Here is a 16,031-nt window from a genome sequence, read left to right on the forward strand (position 1 = left end):
AAGAGGATGGAGAGATTTACCAAGTCAATCTCGGTTTATTTCATGTTTTCTTGAAAATGTACATTTATTAATTCACTCCCTTCGCTGCTAATCTTTTGTCACGTTCTTCAGCGATCGACAGCTTCACACCCTTATCTCTTGGTAAGCTTACATACGCCTTCGTGCCTTTACCAATGATGAAGACGTTATTCAACCTATGCAAACAATTTACATTACATACAAAGAACAATGCAGATTGAACAACTAAAAATCTTATTTTCAGTACCTCGTGGCGAAAGTATGTCCTTGAGCATCTTTTATGTGGCAAATGTCAAAAGAACCAGGATGACGCTCACGGCTCACGACAGTACCAACGCGACCCAAATTCCTTCCTCCGGTAATCATGCATAAATTGCCTGGCAATCAAGCAAAAGAAAATTATCCTCAATACTCTTTTCTCGTTAATATTCATATTTCTTCAATTTTATAGGCAAATAATTACCAGAATCAAATCTGATGGAATCCAAAATTTTGCTAGTGGCAATGTCAAGATGAATAGTATCATTAACTTTTATAACAGGGTCGGGATACCGAATTGTTCTACCGTCATGAGTAACTAAAAACGGTATTCCTTTAGGACCAGTTTGGACGCGCTTTACCTTGCATAATTTGTACTGTAAAATATAACATCATATTATAGATACATTATAGATACATAATTTTTGTACTCTTCTTGGGTAATACAGAAGGAATATGCAACTCAATCTGTGACCAAAATGAAGAACTTACTTTATTATTGGCCATTTTTTGACTACGATATTCTTTATATTGTAAATACCATAGCTTCGATAAGGCCCCTTTCTATCATTAGATGAAAAGAGTATGCAATAATGAAGATAATTACCTTGGCTTCTTCAGCAGTAATACGATGGGTAGTAAAACGTCCTTTAACGTCGTAGATCAAGCGGAAAAATTCACCAGTTTTCTCAATTGTAATAACATCTAAAATGAATTATAATGATATTAATCCACACTTGTTTATACCTATATCTGTACATAAACTACAAAATATTTTTGTGCACTTCTTGGGTAATACAGAAAAAATACATAATTTAATCTGTGACCATTATGAAGAACATGCTTTATTATTGGCCATTTTTTGACTATGCTACTCTTGATATTGTAAGTACCATATCTTCGATATGGCCCATTTCCATCAAACATTTTATAACATAAAAACGAAAAAAGTATTATAACAGATACAGGCTATGATCCATTTAATGCTACAAATGCTTTGAAATTCTTTGATTAGTCAATTAGCAAAATTCATTCTTCTAATTGATTAATCAAATGTCGAAGCATATGTAGTATTAAGTGGACACTCATGAGATACCAAAATCACTCACCCATAAAACCAGCAGGATAGTTGGCATCGGTGCGAATCTTTCCGTCAACCTTGATCAAGCGTTGCATCACGATCTTGGTAACTTCGCAATTTGTCAAGGCATACTTTAATCTATTACGGAGGAAGATAACCAAAGGGAGTGATTCCCTGAGTTTGTGTGGACCAGTAGATGGTCGAGGGGCATACACACCCCCCAATTTGTCCAACATCCATGCTTTCGGTGCATTAAGACGCTTGAGATGCTTCTTTGGACCACGAGCCTGAAAAAGAATTTTATGTTATATTAAAAATATTTTGAAATTAAATATAATTAATGGTAAAAATTAATAATTATTTTCCTGATAAAAAATTAATGATATAATTAAAGATTAATAAGATTTAAGTCAGACTTTGATTGGATAAACATAGTATTCTGCAATTAAAACTGCAAGATTCATCTGTATATTGATGTAATATAAACAATTTTCTCATATAAGCACGAAATTATTGCTTTTCTTAAATTGACAACATGGTTACAATTTATAGAAACAATTATAGATAATAATTTACTGAAAAAATTTTAATCTGTAATCTCACACAAAATGTAAATATAGAAAACAATTGTCTAAACTAAAGCTTTTTAGCACAAAAATGTAAAGCTTTAGTTTACATTTTTGTGCTAATGTAAAATTTTTAACACTATCCGTGCGATTAGAATGAGAAATAACGAAGGGTGTTTGTCGTGAAATTTAGGTTAGGTCCAAATTTAGGTTAGTTGATATGATTCCATTTTGTGAATAAATAGGAGTAATTTTAATTTGAGCAAAAATATAGTTTTTTATGTATTGCTGTAGAATAATTTCGATAGAACCGTAACACGACAGATTCCATTAGAAAATACCAAGAGATAATCGGAAGGAAACACAACGAAACGGTGTAACACGTCGCAATATCACTGTCGTTTTCCAAGCACCAGAACGCATTTAATGTTTCATAAATGTACCATCCGACGCACGAAAATGTACATTACCGATTTCTTTCGCGTATCAAACAGATTCGCATCATATACGCGTGATTTAAACAGATTTCGCGATACCTGACAAACTTACCATCTTGAAACCCTAAGCGGAAAAGACACGAGAATTCGTGTCGCGTGCTCGCATCGGAAAAATAAGAAAAAACGTTTGCCACGCCAATGAACTGCAATGAATGCAAATGGACGCCAATGCAACGATATGACGACCCAGGACTACGCGACACTAGATGGAGTCCGAACTACCAATGAAATTATCAGAAAAGCGAGAGTCTGATTGGCTATCGTCTGTTTGGCCTACATATGTTTTAAAATTCATCAAATTTATATTTTCTTTTATTATTTATCCTGTAAAATATTGTAAATTATATGTTAAATTATATGCTAAATAATGTGACTGTTTTTTTCTCATGTAGCAAACGCTATTTATTCTGATAAAACATTCGAAATATGTTCATACATGTTCATACATCTCTTTTTCTTTTGTAAAATTACTTTTTAGTGTAACAGAAATAATAATAGTAATGTAAAAATATTAAAAATAATTAAAGGAATAATTTTCGCATTATTCGTTTTAGAAAAAAAACAAGTTTGAAAAAATGTAAAAAAAAATTGCTCATTACACAATTATGCGTAATTCTATAATTATACATAAATAATTTTTTACATTTCTTCAAATTTGATTTTTTTTCTAAAACAAATAATATAAAAATTACCCTTTTAATTATTTTTAATGTTTTCACATTACTAATATTATTTCTGTTACACTAGAAAGTAATTTAACTTTTAACTTTTAACTTTTACTAGAGGAACTCTACGCTGGATTCATTCGAAGCGACCCCAAGCAGCTGCTGAGAGACATAACGAACAATACTTTTATTGGTCAAATTTTAATCTCAATTCTCAATGCGTAGTGTGATTTCGACTTTAAACACATTTTAAACATGGCGGACCAATCAAAAGTTGTTTAAACGGCGTCCAATCTCTTACTTGATGATCTCTAGATTGTTGTATACTCTAGTTCGTGTCGCAGGATTCAAATAGTCAAGAATTGTGCTTTCTGCATGGTACTGTGACTCCAAATTTGAGTCGGAAACCAATCAAGAGGAAACCAAAAGAAGAAGAATTATGCTTAGTTTAAAATCTATACCATCTATAGCGTTCTAAACAGCATCAAGCGATAAATGTGCGAGTACGTATAATAAATAATAAATAGAATACTTATAATAAATCTTAATACATTAACGATACATTAATTACAAGTAAAGACATTTTTTCAGAGCTTTCAAAAATTGAATCGTCGAGGCGAGCGAAGATGCGTTTCGAAAGAAAGGAGGAAGAGCAAAAAAATGGTCACTGAACGCGAGTTGTTCGAGCGCTCCATCGGTGACGAGTTTCGGTGGCGTCGATAAAGGAGCGACCGAGTCGAGGACGGACGAATCGTTCGGTCAGTCGGTCGGTCTCCTTCGATTCCCTCGACGCGGCTGCTAGTCGGACTAAAATCGGAGTAGTCTATCTCGTCCCCTGTAAAACGCGCGATTGTGACAATATGGCGGAACGCGCACCCGCGCCGGTATCGCTCTGCCTCTCGCAGTGATTTGCGCTCGTATCTCAAACTCTCCCGAAGTCGTGAAAACGCGTGCGAAACGCACGCGAGCGCGTACGTACGAGTCGTATACACACGAACGCCGCTCGCGTACATTATATATACACATATATATATACGTATATTTTTTTTCCTTTCTATTCTCTCTCCTTTTCTCAATTCTCGGAAGTTGTCCGATCTCGGTATATCTGAAACTCGAGATATTTCGCGGTCCCGCGTACCGCGCACGGCGCTCCTCGGCGTCGACCTCGAGTTATTATCGATCAGCGTCCCGTGCCGGTGGCGATGTGCCACCGCGGATGATGGAGCTGACGCTGGCGCGCGACCCCTTCGTCGGCCAGACCGCGTCCCCGCGACACGTTCGTTTGGTTCGTTGCTGTCGTTGCTGTCGTTGCTGAGCAAGTCGAGTGGAAGTGTCATCGTTCGACTCGCGGAGAATCCGCGACGACGCTTCGTCTCCGCCCGTCCGGTCGTTGTCCGAGGTAAGTCATAAATGCCGTGCCGACGTCGGCAAATCGGGCAAATATGTATATGTTGTTACGCGACACGGCAACGCCAAATCGCGAAATCTGTGACTTTTGAGCCGATTAAAGTATCATATTTATACAACGGTCATTCCTTCTCCCGGAAGAGCCTTTTCCTTTAGCTTTCTTTTATCGGGTTTACGATAAGAATGCGATGCGAGCATTAATATAAAATTATATGTGTGAATTGGCACCGTTAATAAAATGGCACTGGAAAAATCGATTGTACAATCAAAACGCATAGAAATGCAGTCACGGCTCTTGTCGATTGGCGTCGTCCATTTAGTTTTGTCTACATTTTGTGTATCTTTGTTCATACATCAAATGATGTGAAGATATTATATGCACAGGATATATACTCGTTTTGTTTTAATAAGCTTTTATAGTCTCTTTCGAGATAATGTTCTACTTAACGTCGATGGACGTTATTACATTGTGTAAATTTTGAACGTGATTATACGTGACATTCTATATACGTATAAGCCTGATATTCATATATGTATATCTAATTTATATATTTACACTTTAAAACTTTTAGAATGAATCTCATTTTAAAGAGTAAAATTTTATTCTAAAAATTAAAAACTGAGCTATTCTTTTTCAAGACTGGTTCAGTTTTCGCTCTTTGGAGTGAAATTCCACTTTAAAAAAGTTAGAGAGTATCTAATATATATATTTAGTTTATAATCATATTTTAATATTATATTTAGTATATAATATATTCAATATTCTATTTATAATAATATATATATATTTAATCTATCTCTTAATTATATTTCAAATTTTCTCTTTTTTTATCTATAAACATCGCTATTTTTTAAGAACTGTATTGGTCAAAGTTATATTTTTTATTTAATATTTTTTTTACAATTGGCAGTAAATAATAAACCACGCAATTACTTACTAAAAAATAAATAGGGAATGGATCCATAAATGCGGCGTATTTTTTAAAAATCTATATCTTTTATTTACAAACTGATGGACATTGTTATATTGACGCGAATGACGATGAACCCAGTGTTATTTCGATGAGAAGTCTGATATCGATCGGACGTTTATCCTCTTATAATACAAAGTTGCTACACGCGATTGTGTATCGTCTACGCAATAAGCGGAAAATTTCGCGCAGCGTGCACTTTTCCGGAGATATTTCTCAAGCGTCAATCCCGGGACGTGAAATCGATCCGGATCACATCTTCGACCTGGATGCGATTCTGTGTTTCTGCGGCGGTCCGCGGCATTCCTTTCACTTCGCTGACAACTGGCTCGCGTCGACGATTGACAATCCGTGACGACAAAGCGCGCAAATTGTTACGACTTCTCTAGGAGATTCGTGCGAGAAAATCATCTCGACTTTCACAGTGTTTCTTTTGCAAATGTTTACATAGTATATTAACGAGATTGTCGGAATTTATTGATTTTTCTCAAAAAATAAAAGAGTAATAAAACACTTCTTGGAGTCTTAATATCTTTAAAATAAAAATATTAATAATAAGATTCTTAATAATTAGATTAAAAATAAGATTCTTATCGTTTAAAATGAATATTAATAATAAGAAAAGGCTGCTGAGAGCAATATCGTAATTATTATTAGCATGTACAATTTTAAACATTTAAGATTTACTCAAGTGTATTCACTTGAGTAAATTGAGTAAATCTTATGATTTCTTCATGATTTCTTCGTAAGACTTGTACGAATATTTCGACTTTATTTAATAGTTTATTATTTAACTTTATTTAATTTATACACTCGATAACATTAAGGAAGATGTAAAAATTTGCTCTTCGCTATCTTGATTGCTACGGTATTTTTATGCTACGCAAATAATATCTACGATTTCAAATAATGTTGTAAAAGACATATAAGAGTTAAATAAAACGTTAAAAATATATATATGTCACAGAATAAAATAAAATAAAAATTTAATTGCCGAAACATGTAATGAAGCTTACTAACGTTCAATTAAATTTTTATTTTATTTAATTTTGTGACATATATATATTTTTAACGTTTTATTTGACTCTTATATGTCTTTTACAACATTATTTGAAATTTTATAATATTTAAGAGTCCTACGAATCTTTTTATTGTTATTTAATATCTACGATGTTAAACAATTTTAAGTTGAATTTTTATCATTTCGTCACGTAAATTTTAAAATATTATAACCACTCGTAATAATTTACGAGCGACTCACGCGGCTTTGGAAAATAAAGAAAATAAAAAGGAAGCGAGAAGCGACTGAAATTCTAAACACAAAAAAAATTCTCGCAAATATATTTTACGTATAATGCAGAAAATTCATAATTCTATTCTCAATAAGCTCAACGCTTTCTTTTCATCGGGAGAGCTGAGAAGAAAAATTGATGCGACGTTATTTTTCTTGCTTCTCTAACGAACAATCGTAGATATTGATTAGAGAAAAATAATAGAACGTTCAAAAGACTCGCGCCCGTTCAATGTGATAAATGCCGAGTAATCTCGCGCGTTCGTACCTCATTATCTTGCATCGCAAGGCATCATGTATTATACAATCGATAAATACCTGTAGTACGAAAAGCTCGCTATTCAAGCGACGACGTATGCGTGCATATGCACGGATATATGCACGCGCTCGCTAGTTTACGTGCATATGCGCAACGTTGCATGCGGGGTCATTGCCCGCACGTATTCTATTCCTATCACTAATACATTCGCTGACAAGGAGCGGCAAAGTGCGCTTCAGGGTGAAACGAGGTGTTTTTTTCGTGAATATGTAACACCGTACACACACACACACGTCAGCGCGAGATAACAAGAAAAATTGCGGAAAATTACGCCATTAAATTACATTTTTTTATTTATCACCATCTGCCAAATTAACATTGCATTCAAAATCGCGGGAGCGACAATTAAATTATTGAAGTGTTTATAAAAAAATTAACTAAAAAATGTCTCGTCGCGTATTGCAAGTTGTAAAACTGTTTGCGACAGCACCTGTTTTCTTTGTACATACTGAAATACGCATAGTCGTTGTGACCTTTTTTTTCTCGATGATGAAAGAAACATTTTACAAGCGTTTTCTATATTTATTTATTGATTAACTATAATTCATTCAAGATAACAATTTTTGTGTGTCAAGTAATATTTTTGAACATTTCACGATGATTTTATTTTTTACTATAAATTATTATTTATATTGTTTACGAGCGAAAAACCTTTGCTCTTTTCTTCCTTAGCTTGATGAGAAAATTATATGACTTTAATCAAATGTATTTTGAGACATCTCTCGGAATTACAATAATAATTATATATAATACTAAGTCGCATGTCTCAATCTTTATAGGTTAATTATATTCTGAAATTTCGAAGATTTCTCGGTATTTCTTGCGATATTTTATATATCAAATCTTATCAAACAATTCCCAATTATTGTTATTTTTTATTATTATAAATTATTATTTACGAGCGAAAACCATTATTCTTTTTATAATTTGATAAGAAAATTATCCAAGGATGACACATTGATAAAATGTGTTTTGAGACTCGAAATTATAATTAATATGTAATAATTAATAATAAGTCGCATCTAATTAATAATTTTTCGCGATATTTTCTTTAGAAGCTGGAATAAAAAGAGAATGTGAAAGGCGATAAAACCCCAGGAAATATTACGCAGCGCAAAAGCATTGCTGCATATATAGAATCCCAGAATGGTGAGGGAAGTGAAGTCACTCCATTCATGGGATTCGTTGGCTTTAATGGGGTCTCGAGGACGAATAGGGAGGGCCGGGAATCCCTTCCTGCGGGGAAAGGATTTGAAGTTGAAGGTCACGCATCCCCTTGCGAAAAGTTACGCACTTTCGAATGCAATCGATGCCGGACGTTGCATAGAGAATTACGCTTGAAACGTACGTTTACGTGGTGCAAAACGTTACGTAACTTGAACCGCAAAAGGCAGAGAGCTCTTTAATATTATTCAATAAGTTGATGAAAGATTCGGAATGTTGGAACTTGGGTTGGAATTCTACAAGAAATTTTCATAAATCAATTCAAAAGACAAGAAATTTATGATTAATTGGGAAAATACCACTTTTATAACTATAATATGCACTCGTATAAATTTAATCTTTGAATCGTGAGGAGAAATTGTAAAGTGATTAAATGAATAAGTGATTAATAATAATTGTATTCATCAGTTAACAGTTAATTAATTAAATTATACGTTTCTCGAACGAATAGGATTTTATATATTCAAGCGGTTAAGATAATTCGTAAACAAAATTTTCTGATGTATTTCAGTCTTCACTTTTTTAAATTAAATTATATAACTTCTACTTTACATAAATCATAGAATGAGTATAAAAAGTCGGCAAGTAAAAGTCGAAAATAGGAATCTTAGAAGAAGTAATTTTTTTAAGACTTATGCAAATAATACACTTTATACATTTGAAAAAATTACTTTACGATCTTCACAGAAATATACAGAAAGATATTTTTCATCTCGAAATATAATATTTATAACTTTTCGCCCCGCGAATACTGTATGAAGTATATCATAATTTTTTCGTATTTTAAGCGTAAATACAAGGAATCGTCGGAAGTATATTTTAGGACGCGTGGGGCGGGCAAATAATCAATGGAAAATGGAAATAAAGAACGATAAATATAAATGCGAATTCGCTGGAATATAACGTACGAAACGGTGTAATTTCAAGCTTTAACGTCAATTGCGTGGTCTCGAAATAGCGATAACTCTGGTGACTATTGTATTTGCGCACGTTTTAATTTCGGTATATCGGTTAAGACGTAAATCGTTTCGACCGTTTCGTGTTTGAAGGTATCATATTACAGAAATGAAGCGTAGTAAGCATCGTCCTTCCACTACCCATCGTTTCCCCGTATGCCCTTTCACTCTCCTCACAATGGGGAGAAATGCTTACATTATACATTTCCATCGGGCGGGCTCGTGTTGCTGTTTACCCACATACACGCGTATAATCGTCAACAAACCTTCGGGCAACCCTCCGCGACCAGCGGCCGTCCTTTGCGCCCCCACCCCCCTCTCTCCTTCCCTCCTTGGACCTCCCAATCCCTTCTTGGCTCGTTTAGACTCTCGATCCCTCTCTCCTTCTACCCCTTCGTCTATCCTCCTCCACCTCGCGATTCACGTGACCGGGACAGTCTATTGATTCCTCGAGGGTAGTGCATGCGCCCTCGTGCACGCGATCTCTGCTGTCAAGGGGTTCGTACGCGTTGGAGGGGACCAGTTTGGAGGAAGTCCCGATGGAGGGGATGCCGGCGAGGGTGGAAGCGGGATGGTCGGGGAACGTAGGACGTCGAGAAAGAGACGGAGAGAGGGAGAGAGAAAGGGAAAGATAGCGATAGAAACTGAACGTAGTGGTTTTTATGTATTTTTATGGTGATGGTACACTTTTATGATAGGATGAAATAAGTAATCGCTGAAGCAGAGTCTAAAAAATTGTAGGCGTTACTAATAAAATAAGTATAATGGCGGTTCAAACACGCATTGTAAGCAGTTTTATTTAAAGTATCGCATAAATATTTTATTTGCTGAATTTTTACGCTATTTTATTTATTTAGATTGAGTATGTTTATATATCGGTTATCTAAATAAATTAGGGAGCTTAATTAAATTGGAATCAATGTGCACACAATTTTAAAAATCTTAAAAATCTTCTTTAAATATACAAAATTGTCGTAATTAAATAATGGCATTTTAAAATAGATACTCTTTTGCGTTTGTAAATGTATGTAATTGCGATACCAATATTTTAAACATTATTATTGTCTACTGTTTTAAGTGACAATTATTGATTTAGCTGACAATATATTTTATTCTTCGAATCTGCCTTTTAGCGAAATAAACAGGACACAAATATCAAAAGCCTCCGAGCTTTCCTGCAGCATTTATAATTATCCGCAGTTGTTATTATTTTTTATTTGTCACTACTTCATCGATTTACATTTCTTACCCAATATTCGTTTGTCCTTAAAACGAACCTTCTTAACGTCGACTTGGATTTTGCAATCCTTGGCCAATTTTTGTCGCTCTCTCGCTCAAGCTTTTTAATATCAGTAACGAGTTAAGAAGAGCCCATTTGACGGTCGAATACAAGTCGAAAAAATTTAATCGGATTCGTCGTACTCGACGTAAAATTCGAGAATTCCCTCAATCCCCGTTGCCGACGGGGGGTGGCGGTGTGTTCAAGCGCTAGTGAGGCGGTCAGGGGTTGTGCTAGGAGGTGGGATGCGAGGAGGAGGGATGCGAGGAGGAGGGTTACGAGGAGGAGGGTAGTGATGAAGGACGGCGGATGGAGAGAGAAAGAGAGAGAGAGGGTTACCGAGGATCGCGGCGGAGACTCAGTCTCATTTGTGTGGCGTCTGTGTCGCGGTCAGCCTCATCTTTTTCGGTCGATCGTCATGACTTCCTTTATCCCGCACATCATCAGGTACAATCGACATTGACATAACTCGTGCGTCGCGTATTCAAGTGCGTCTCTCATCTCGAAATCACATTTCAAATCGAAACGCATCTAAACGCATCTTCGATTCAGCGCTTATTCGTGAAAAAACGTTACTCCAAGTTCGCGTCATTAATCAGTTAAGATTTATTGCGCACAGAGAGTCTCACTGTGGATAAATTCGATATTTCAGTGGATGGTATATCGGCTGTCACGAGGAAGAAACAATTTCTGTGAACTAAATTGAGAGCGAAACTTTTGCGTTCTTTTGCGCATCAGTGCGCAAGATGGTGAATTCGAAATGGTAAAGTAAACGGTGATCTTTGTTTGTCTCTTTTGTTATTATAATTCACAGTGCTCTTGCGTGTCGTCACTTGCTGCGAACTGTTCGAAAATACTGTTCTAAGCTATTAATCTTTTATCTCTGTGACACTCTGTGCACTCTATATATAAGGCAACATTTGATTCATTTAATTTATTAATTCTAATGTAATTTTAATGCACTGAGAGAAAATTTTATATTCCAAAATTAATTTATGAAATTCTCCAAATAAACCGGACTTTATTCTAGACCGATGTTTCTGGATAGAGTTTGTAGAGGGTGGTTTCTGTCTGTGTTTACCACCGCGATCGAGCGACGCAGTTTCGCGAATTCGCGTAGCTAACAACGTCAGTTAACTCTAATCACAATAATTAACGCTCCTTTTCTCGCGAATTCAGATGACGAATGATTTAATACTCGTTCGTGTTAAATGCGGTTGATTTGGGCGAAATTAATTCACTACTACAAGCGAATACAGTTTGATATCGACAACTGCGCAAAAGGCTGAAATTGGTGTTAAGTGCAGAAAAGCTTGCTGCTGCAGCTGTGTAAGCTATAGGTAAATTAAAAATTGGATCAGCTGCATTTGACATATCTTCATGTTTTTGTCGATATTGCAGACAGAATTATAATATAACTACCATTATGACGTGTGTATACACACACACACACATTTTTTTTATGTAGAATTATTATGTGGCAAAAAATTATTTTTCTATTAATTTTCATTACTTACAAATAAAAAACGATATTTTGTAAGCAGAAACGGCGCAATTAATTTTTATATAATAATCAAATCGTCTGATAGCGTCGTTCTTGTATTCAAATCGAAAGTGAACCAATCTAGAGAGGTATACCCTCGAGATAGCGAGAAGTAAGAAATATTTCTTTACTTTATTATCATTATACGTATTTCGGTAATGGCAAAGCAAGTCAAGTAGAACGCGCAAGCGGAAGTGGCTATGGATCGTTATATCACACTTGTCGCTGCATTGAAATTTGTGTTTTGTCGCGTGAAATTAAATGACCTCGATACAACGTCCATTAACCCGGAAAGACTATAAGAAGGAGGTACCGTCTAGAGACAGATTGCGCCAAGTATCCGTACGTTTTATGCAACTATACGTGAGAAGGGGTGAAAGCTCTTTAAAAGGCTGCGATTTCTTTCATATACGTATACATACAATGCCCGTTTCTACCAATGTAGATTAACTTTAATCTCGGTTCAACTTGCTTTTCATCTTTTTCTAATTCTTAGAACTATAAAAAGATGAAAAGTTAGTTTACCAAGATTAAAAGTGAACTACATTAGTAGTAACAGGCATTATAAGTATTTAAGAGCATAGAAAGAAGCCTTATCTCGGAGAGCGTATAAACACGCGACAACCAACACGTCGACCCGATGGAATTCGATTTCTTCTCTATGGTTACATAAAAATGTGCGGTTGTTGCTAAGCGCAACGTGCTCCCGCCGCCCCCTTCTTCTTCTTCACCAAGGCGCAGGTGCAAGAGTCGTGGCACAATGAACTATAAAAATGAAATGTGAGGGTGTAAGAAATAAAGAGCACGCAAGGGAAGAAATATTCAATTATACGTAAGCATTGTATAAGATTCTCAAAGGTACAATATATATCCGGTGTATCAGGAACTAAAGTACCATCATTAAGTCCGTAATAACTCCGTGTAATTAGTAAATTTATCATCTAGAGTCACTTTTCTTTTGCTTTTCAAGATTTACAAAATCCCCGTAAAATATCTCCACTTACGAGAGAGATCCTCCTTAAATTCCCTTTTATATATTTCTCACAGAAACGGAAAATCCGCCTTGTAAAATAGCTCTTACGGATTACGGACGGACTTAAGGCACAAGTCCTCTGAATTTGAAACGCGAATTAAGTCGCGTGTGTTTCCTCCCTCACATTTAATTCCTTATATCTTTCGTGAGGAAACAAGGAACGCGAATGCGAAGATTCCTTGTCCTGCTGCCTCCTCGAACGTGTATGATTTCGTGGGTTACGTCTTCGCAAACGGGTGCATCTCGTTTGATCGTCACGTCATTGCCGGGAGAACGCCGGCTCTTCGGTTGTACGAAATTAAACGCTCATTCCATTTACCCTCGCAGGAAATATCGATCGTAGACACCCTACACGGGCATGCACCGCTGAGCTGATGCACGCACGATATCTCGCGTTCGAGCGAATCGATCGTCCGCGCAGGAATCTTTCCACTATGCAATTTTCCACTGGGTGCATTAGGTCAGTGTTCTTAAGCGAATTTCTCGTCTTATATAAACGTCGATAATATTTAATGTCGGAAACCTGTTAAAATATTCAAAAGATCGATTTGTTTTCCGACTAATATTAATTTTTGCTTATAAGGATGTAATATTAAAAATGTGCTCAAGTATTCTGACATTCTGTGTTCTCAAAGGGATTTAGTCGATAGATTTGATTTTCTCAAAACTTGTTAAAATTGATCGTCTTTGTGTTTTGTATTTACCGATATAATGCTCACAGTGCAATTTGTTGACTGCGAAACTCGATTACCTACGAAGACATGGTTGTCAATTTTCGCCGTGTCTTTGAATCAGAATCTTATTTGTCTTGTCTTATTTGTCGAAGGTGTTCTCTATGCAGCGTAAGCATAGAAACAAACAGTCACATTTTGCTGATACTGCATTGCTATTACGGATGCAATATCACTGAATTAAGTAAATATGTTGTACATTTGCGCGCAATTTCCGTACCGAGGTAGTGTAGTTTCCGTATCAATATGGTGCATACGAAGTTGGGTGAAGAGTGACGCAGGTCTTTCCTGTAATTTACGAGCGCTGCGTATACCACAATTACAATAAGATGTATGGATGATTCACAGATTGCAGGATTTTGTCAATGTTACTATTTTTATTGCTTTAAGGTTCGATCTTGGAGATAATTTAAATGAGCATTAAGTGGACCATTATGTAACATTATTAAACTCGTCAAGCGCACTTTCCGCGTAATTATTCATGAAAATTAAATTTTGTTTCACACGTAATGTGGTTGTCAAAATGTGAGAGAGTTTAGAGAATCGCGCGCAAAAGCGAGGCAACTTGCGCAAATTTCATTTTCACTCGACTGTATGTAAGCTACTCGAGAAATCCCTCGTGTCGTTTCGAAATACCGCATCGTAGGAAAAGGAAATAAAAGACAGTATTGAGAATTTATTTTGAGTCATCAATTTTTCTAGAAATTTTTATAAAAGAAATAAATCTTAGGCCCCTTTGAAAATAAAATGGCTATGTGATTGAGCCAATAAAACATTCACTACACTTCAAGACTTTTTTTTTCGGGGAAAAATATTTTATATATAATACAAAATATTATAAAAATAATTTAATAATCACAACGAAGCATTCTAATTAATAATTTGATTTTTAAATAAATCGTGTTACTTAAAGTAATAGAATATTTAAATAAAATTATTAGGTATATAACGCGGAAAAAAAAGATTAATTGCAGCAGCAAAAATTTGCGTGTGGTAGCTAAATTCCAGTCGTAACATATGGATACCTAACGTTGTATTTGCGAGATCTAATTTCCATTAGCTGTGAGGCCCAAATATTATCATTGTAACAGATAAGCATTTTGCTATTATGTCTATCTATTAATCATTGCAGCAAACGTGTTTTGTGTAGTAGACAATTTGGGAGCAAATTCAGTTTCAGCAAACCATATTTAGTTGTGGCAGAGACAATTTTCTTTTACACAGACATATCCGATAACTATGGCAACTAACTTTATGCTGCTAAATAAATTGATCTGTAACAGACATGCATACTTTACTATCACGTCCTTATATTAACTACAGCAACAAATTCTTTGTATGTATTAGCAAATTTTATAGCTAATGCAATTTCAGCTAATCAGAATTAGCTGTAGCCAGCAACATTTTTTTTCCGTGAAATATTAAACAACAGTCTCTTGTAAAATTTACTTTATTTGCATCTGCTGAAATATATCGAATTAAAATTTTATCACGAGAATCTTTGTATTTCATGACACAGAAATATACTTATAGAAATGTCTTCAAGATAACAATCGATCGCAGTTGCTGCCAGGTTACGATGACGAGTGTTGCAAATCGACGAATGATGAATATTAATTAAATTAAATTCGAGTACTACAGGCGTTAATTAATTCGTAAGCTGTCGCGTGTACTGAAAAGTTTGATAGCTTTTCACGATTAATTACACACTGTTCTGCTGCAAAATGCATTAACGTCGACTCATCGTCGTGTACATCTCTATAAAATCGCAGTGCTCATGATTCTCGCTTCATACGATAATAAAACGTATCAATGTAAATTTGACAGAAGCTTGATTTATCTAGAAGTCTTCCACGTATAAATACATTATTATTTCATGTCTCTAATATAATCAATACATGCTTAATCAATTTCTTCATCGTTGGGTTAATTAAAGCGCAGATTTAAATAATCTTTTAAGCCCCTTGCGTCACGAGAAAATTATTTATAGCTGCAAAAAAAGTCGATAAGACGTATTTCTCGATTTTCTTCTCAATTGCGATGTATATTTTTCAAAGATAGTCATAGTCCACGGAGACTGTATATACGCTAAACGAATCAGTGGGCATAATCAAATTGGAGCGTGTTACGTGTCAGGATTAGTTCTGATCCTATGGCTTCCACGATTATGAAGCATGGAGAACGACGAATCT

At 35.3% G+C, this 16,031-nt stretch overlaps 1 protein-coding gene across 1 annotated transcript; it reads right to left on the reverse strand.

Moving 5' to 3' along the window:
• RpS4 (ribosomal protein S4) lies at positions 1–2,558 on the reverse strand. The gene is made up of 6 exons (XM_018506163.1): positions 2,473–2,558; positions 1,386–1,644; positions 884–981; positions 482–653; positions 266–395; positions 1–194 (listed from the first exon to the last, which is right to left on the reverse strand). Exons 1-6 carry the CDS (start codon positions 2,473–2,475, stop codon positions 68–70), a joined length of 789 nt encoding a protein of 262 aa, XP_018361665.1. The 5' UTR covers positions 2,476–2,558; the 3' UTR covers positions 1–67.
• Between the last annotated feature and the right edge of the window lie 13,473 nt (positions 2,559–16,031).

The sequence above is a fragment of the Trachymyrmex cornetzi genome, unplaced genomic scaffold (assembly GCF_001594075.2).
Source record: "Trachymyrmex cornetzi isolate Tcor2-1 unplaced genomic scaffold, Tcor1.1 scaffold223, whole genome shotgun sequence".
In the NCBI taxonomy this organism is placed as follows: Eukaryota; Metazoa; Arthropoda; class Insecta; order Hymenoptera; family Formicidae; genus Trachymyrmex; species Trachymyrmex cornetzi.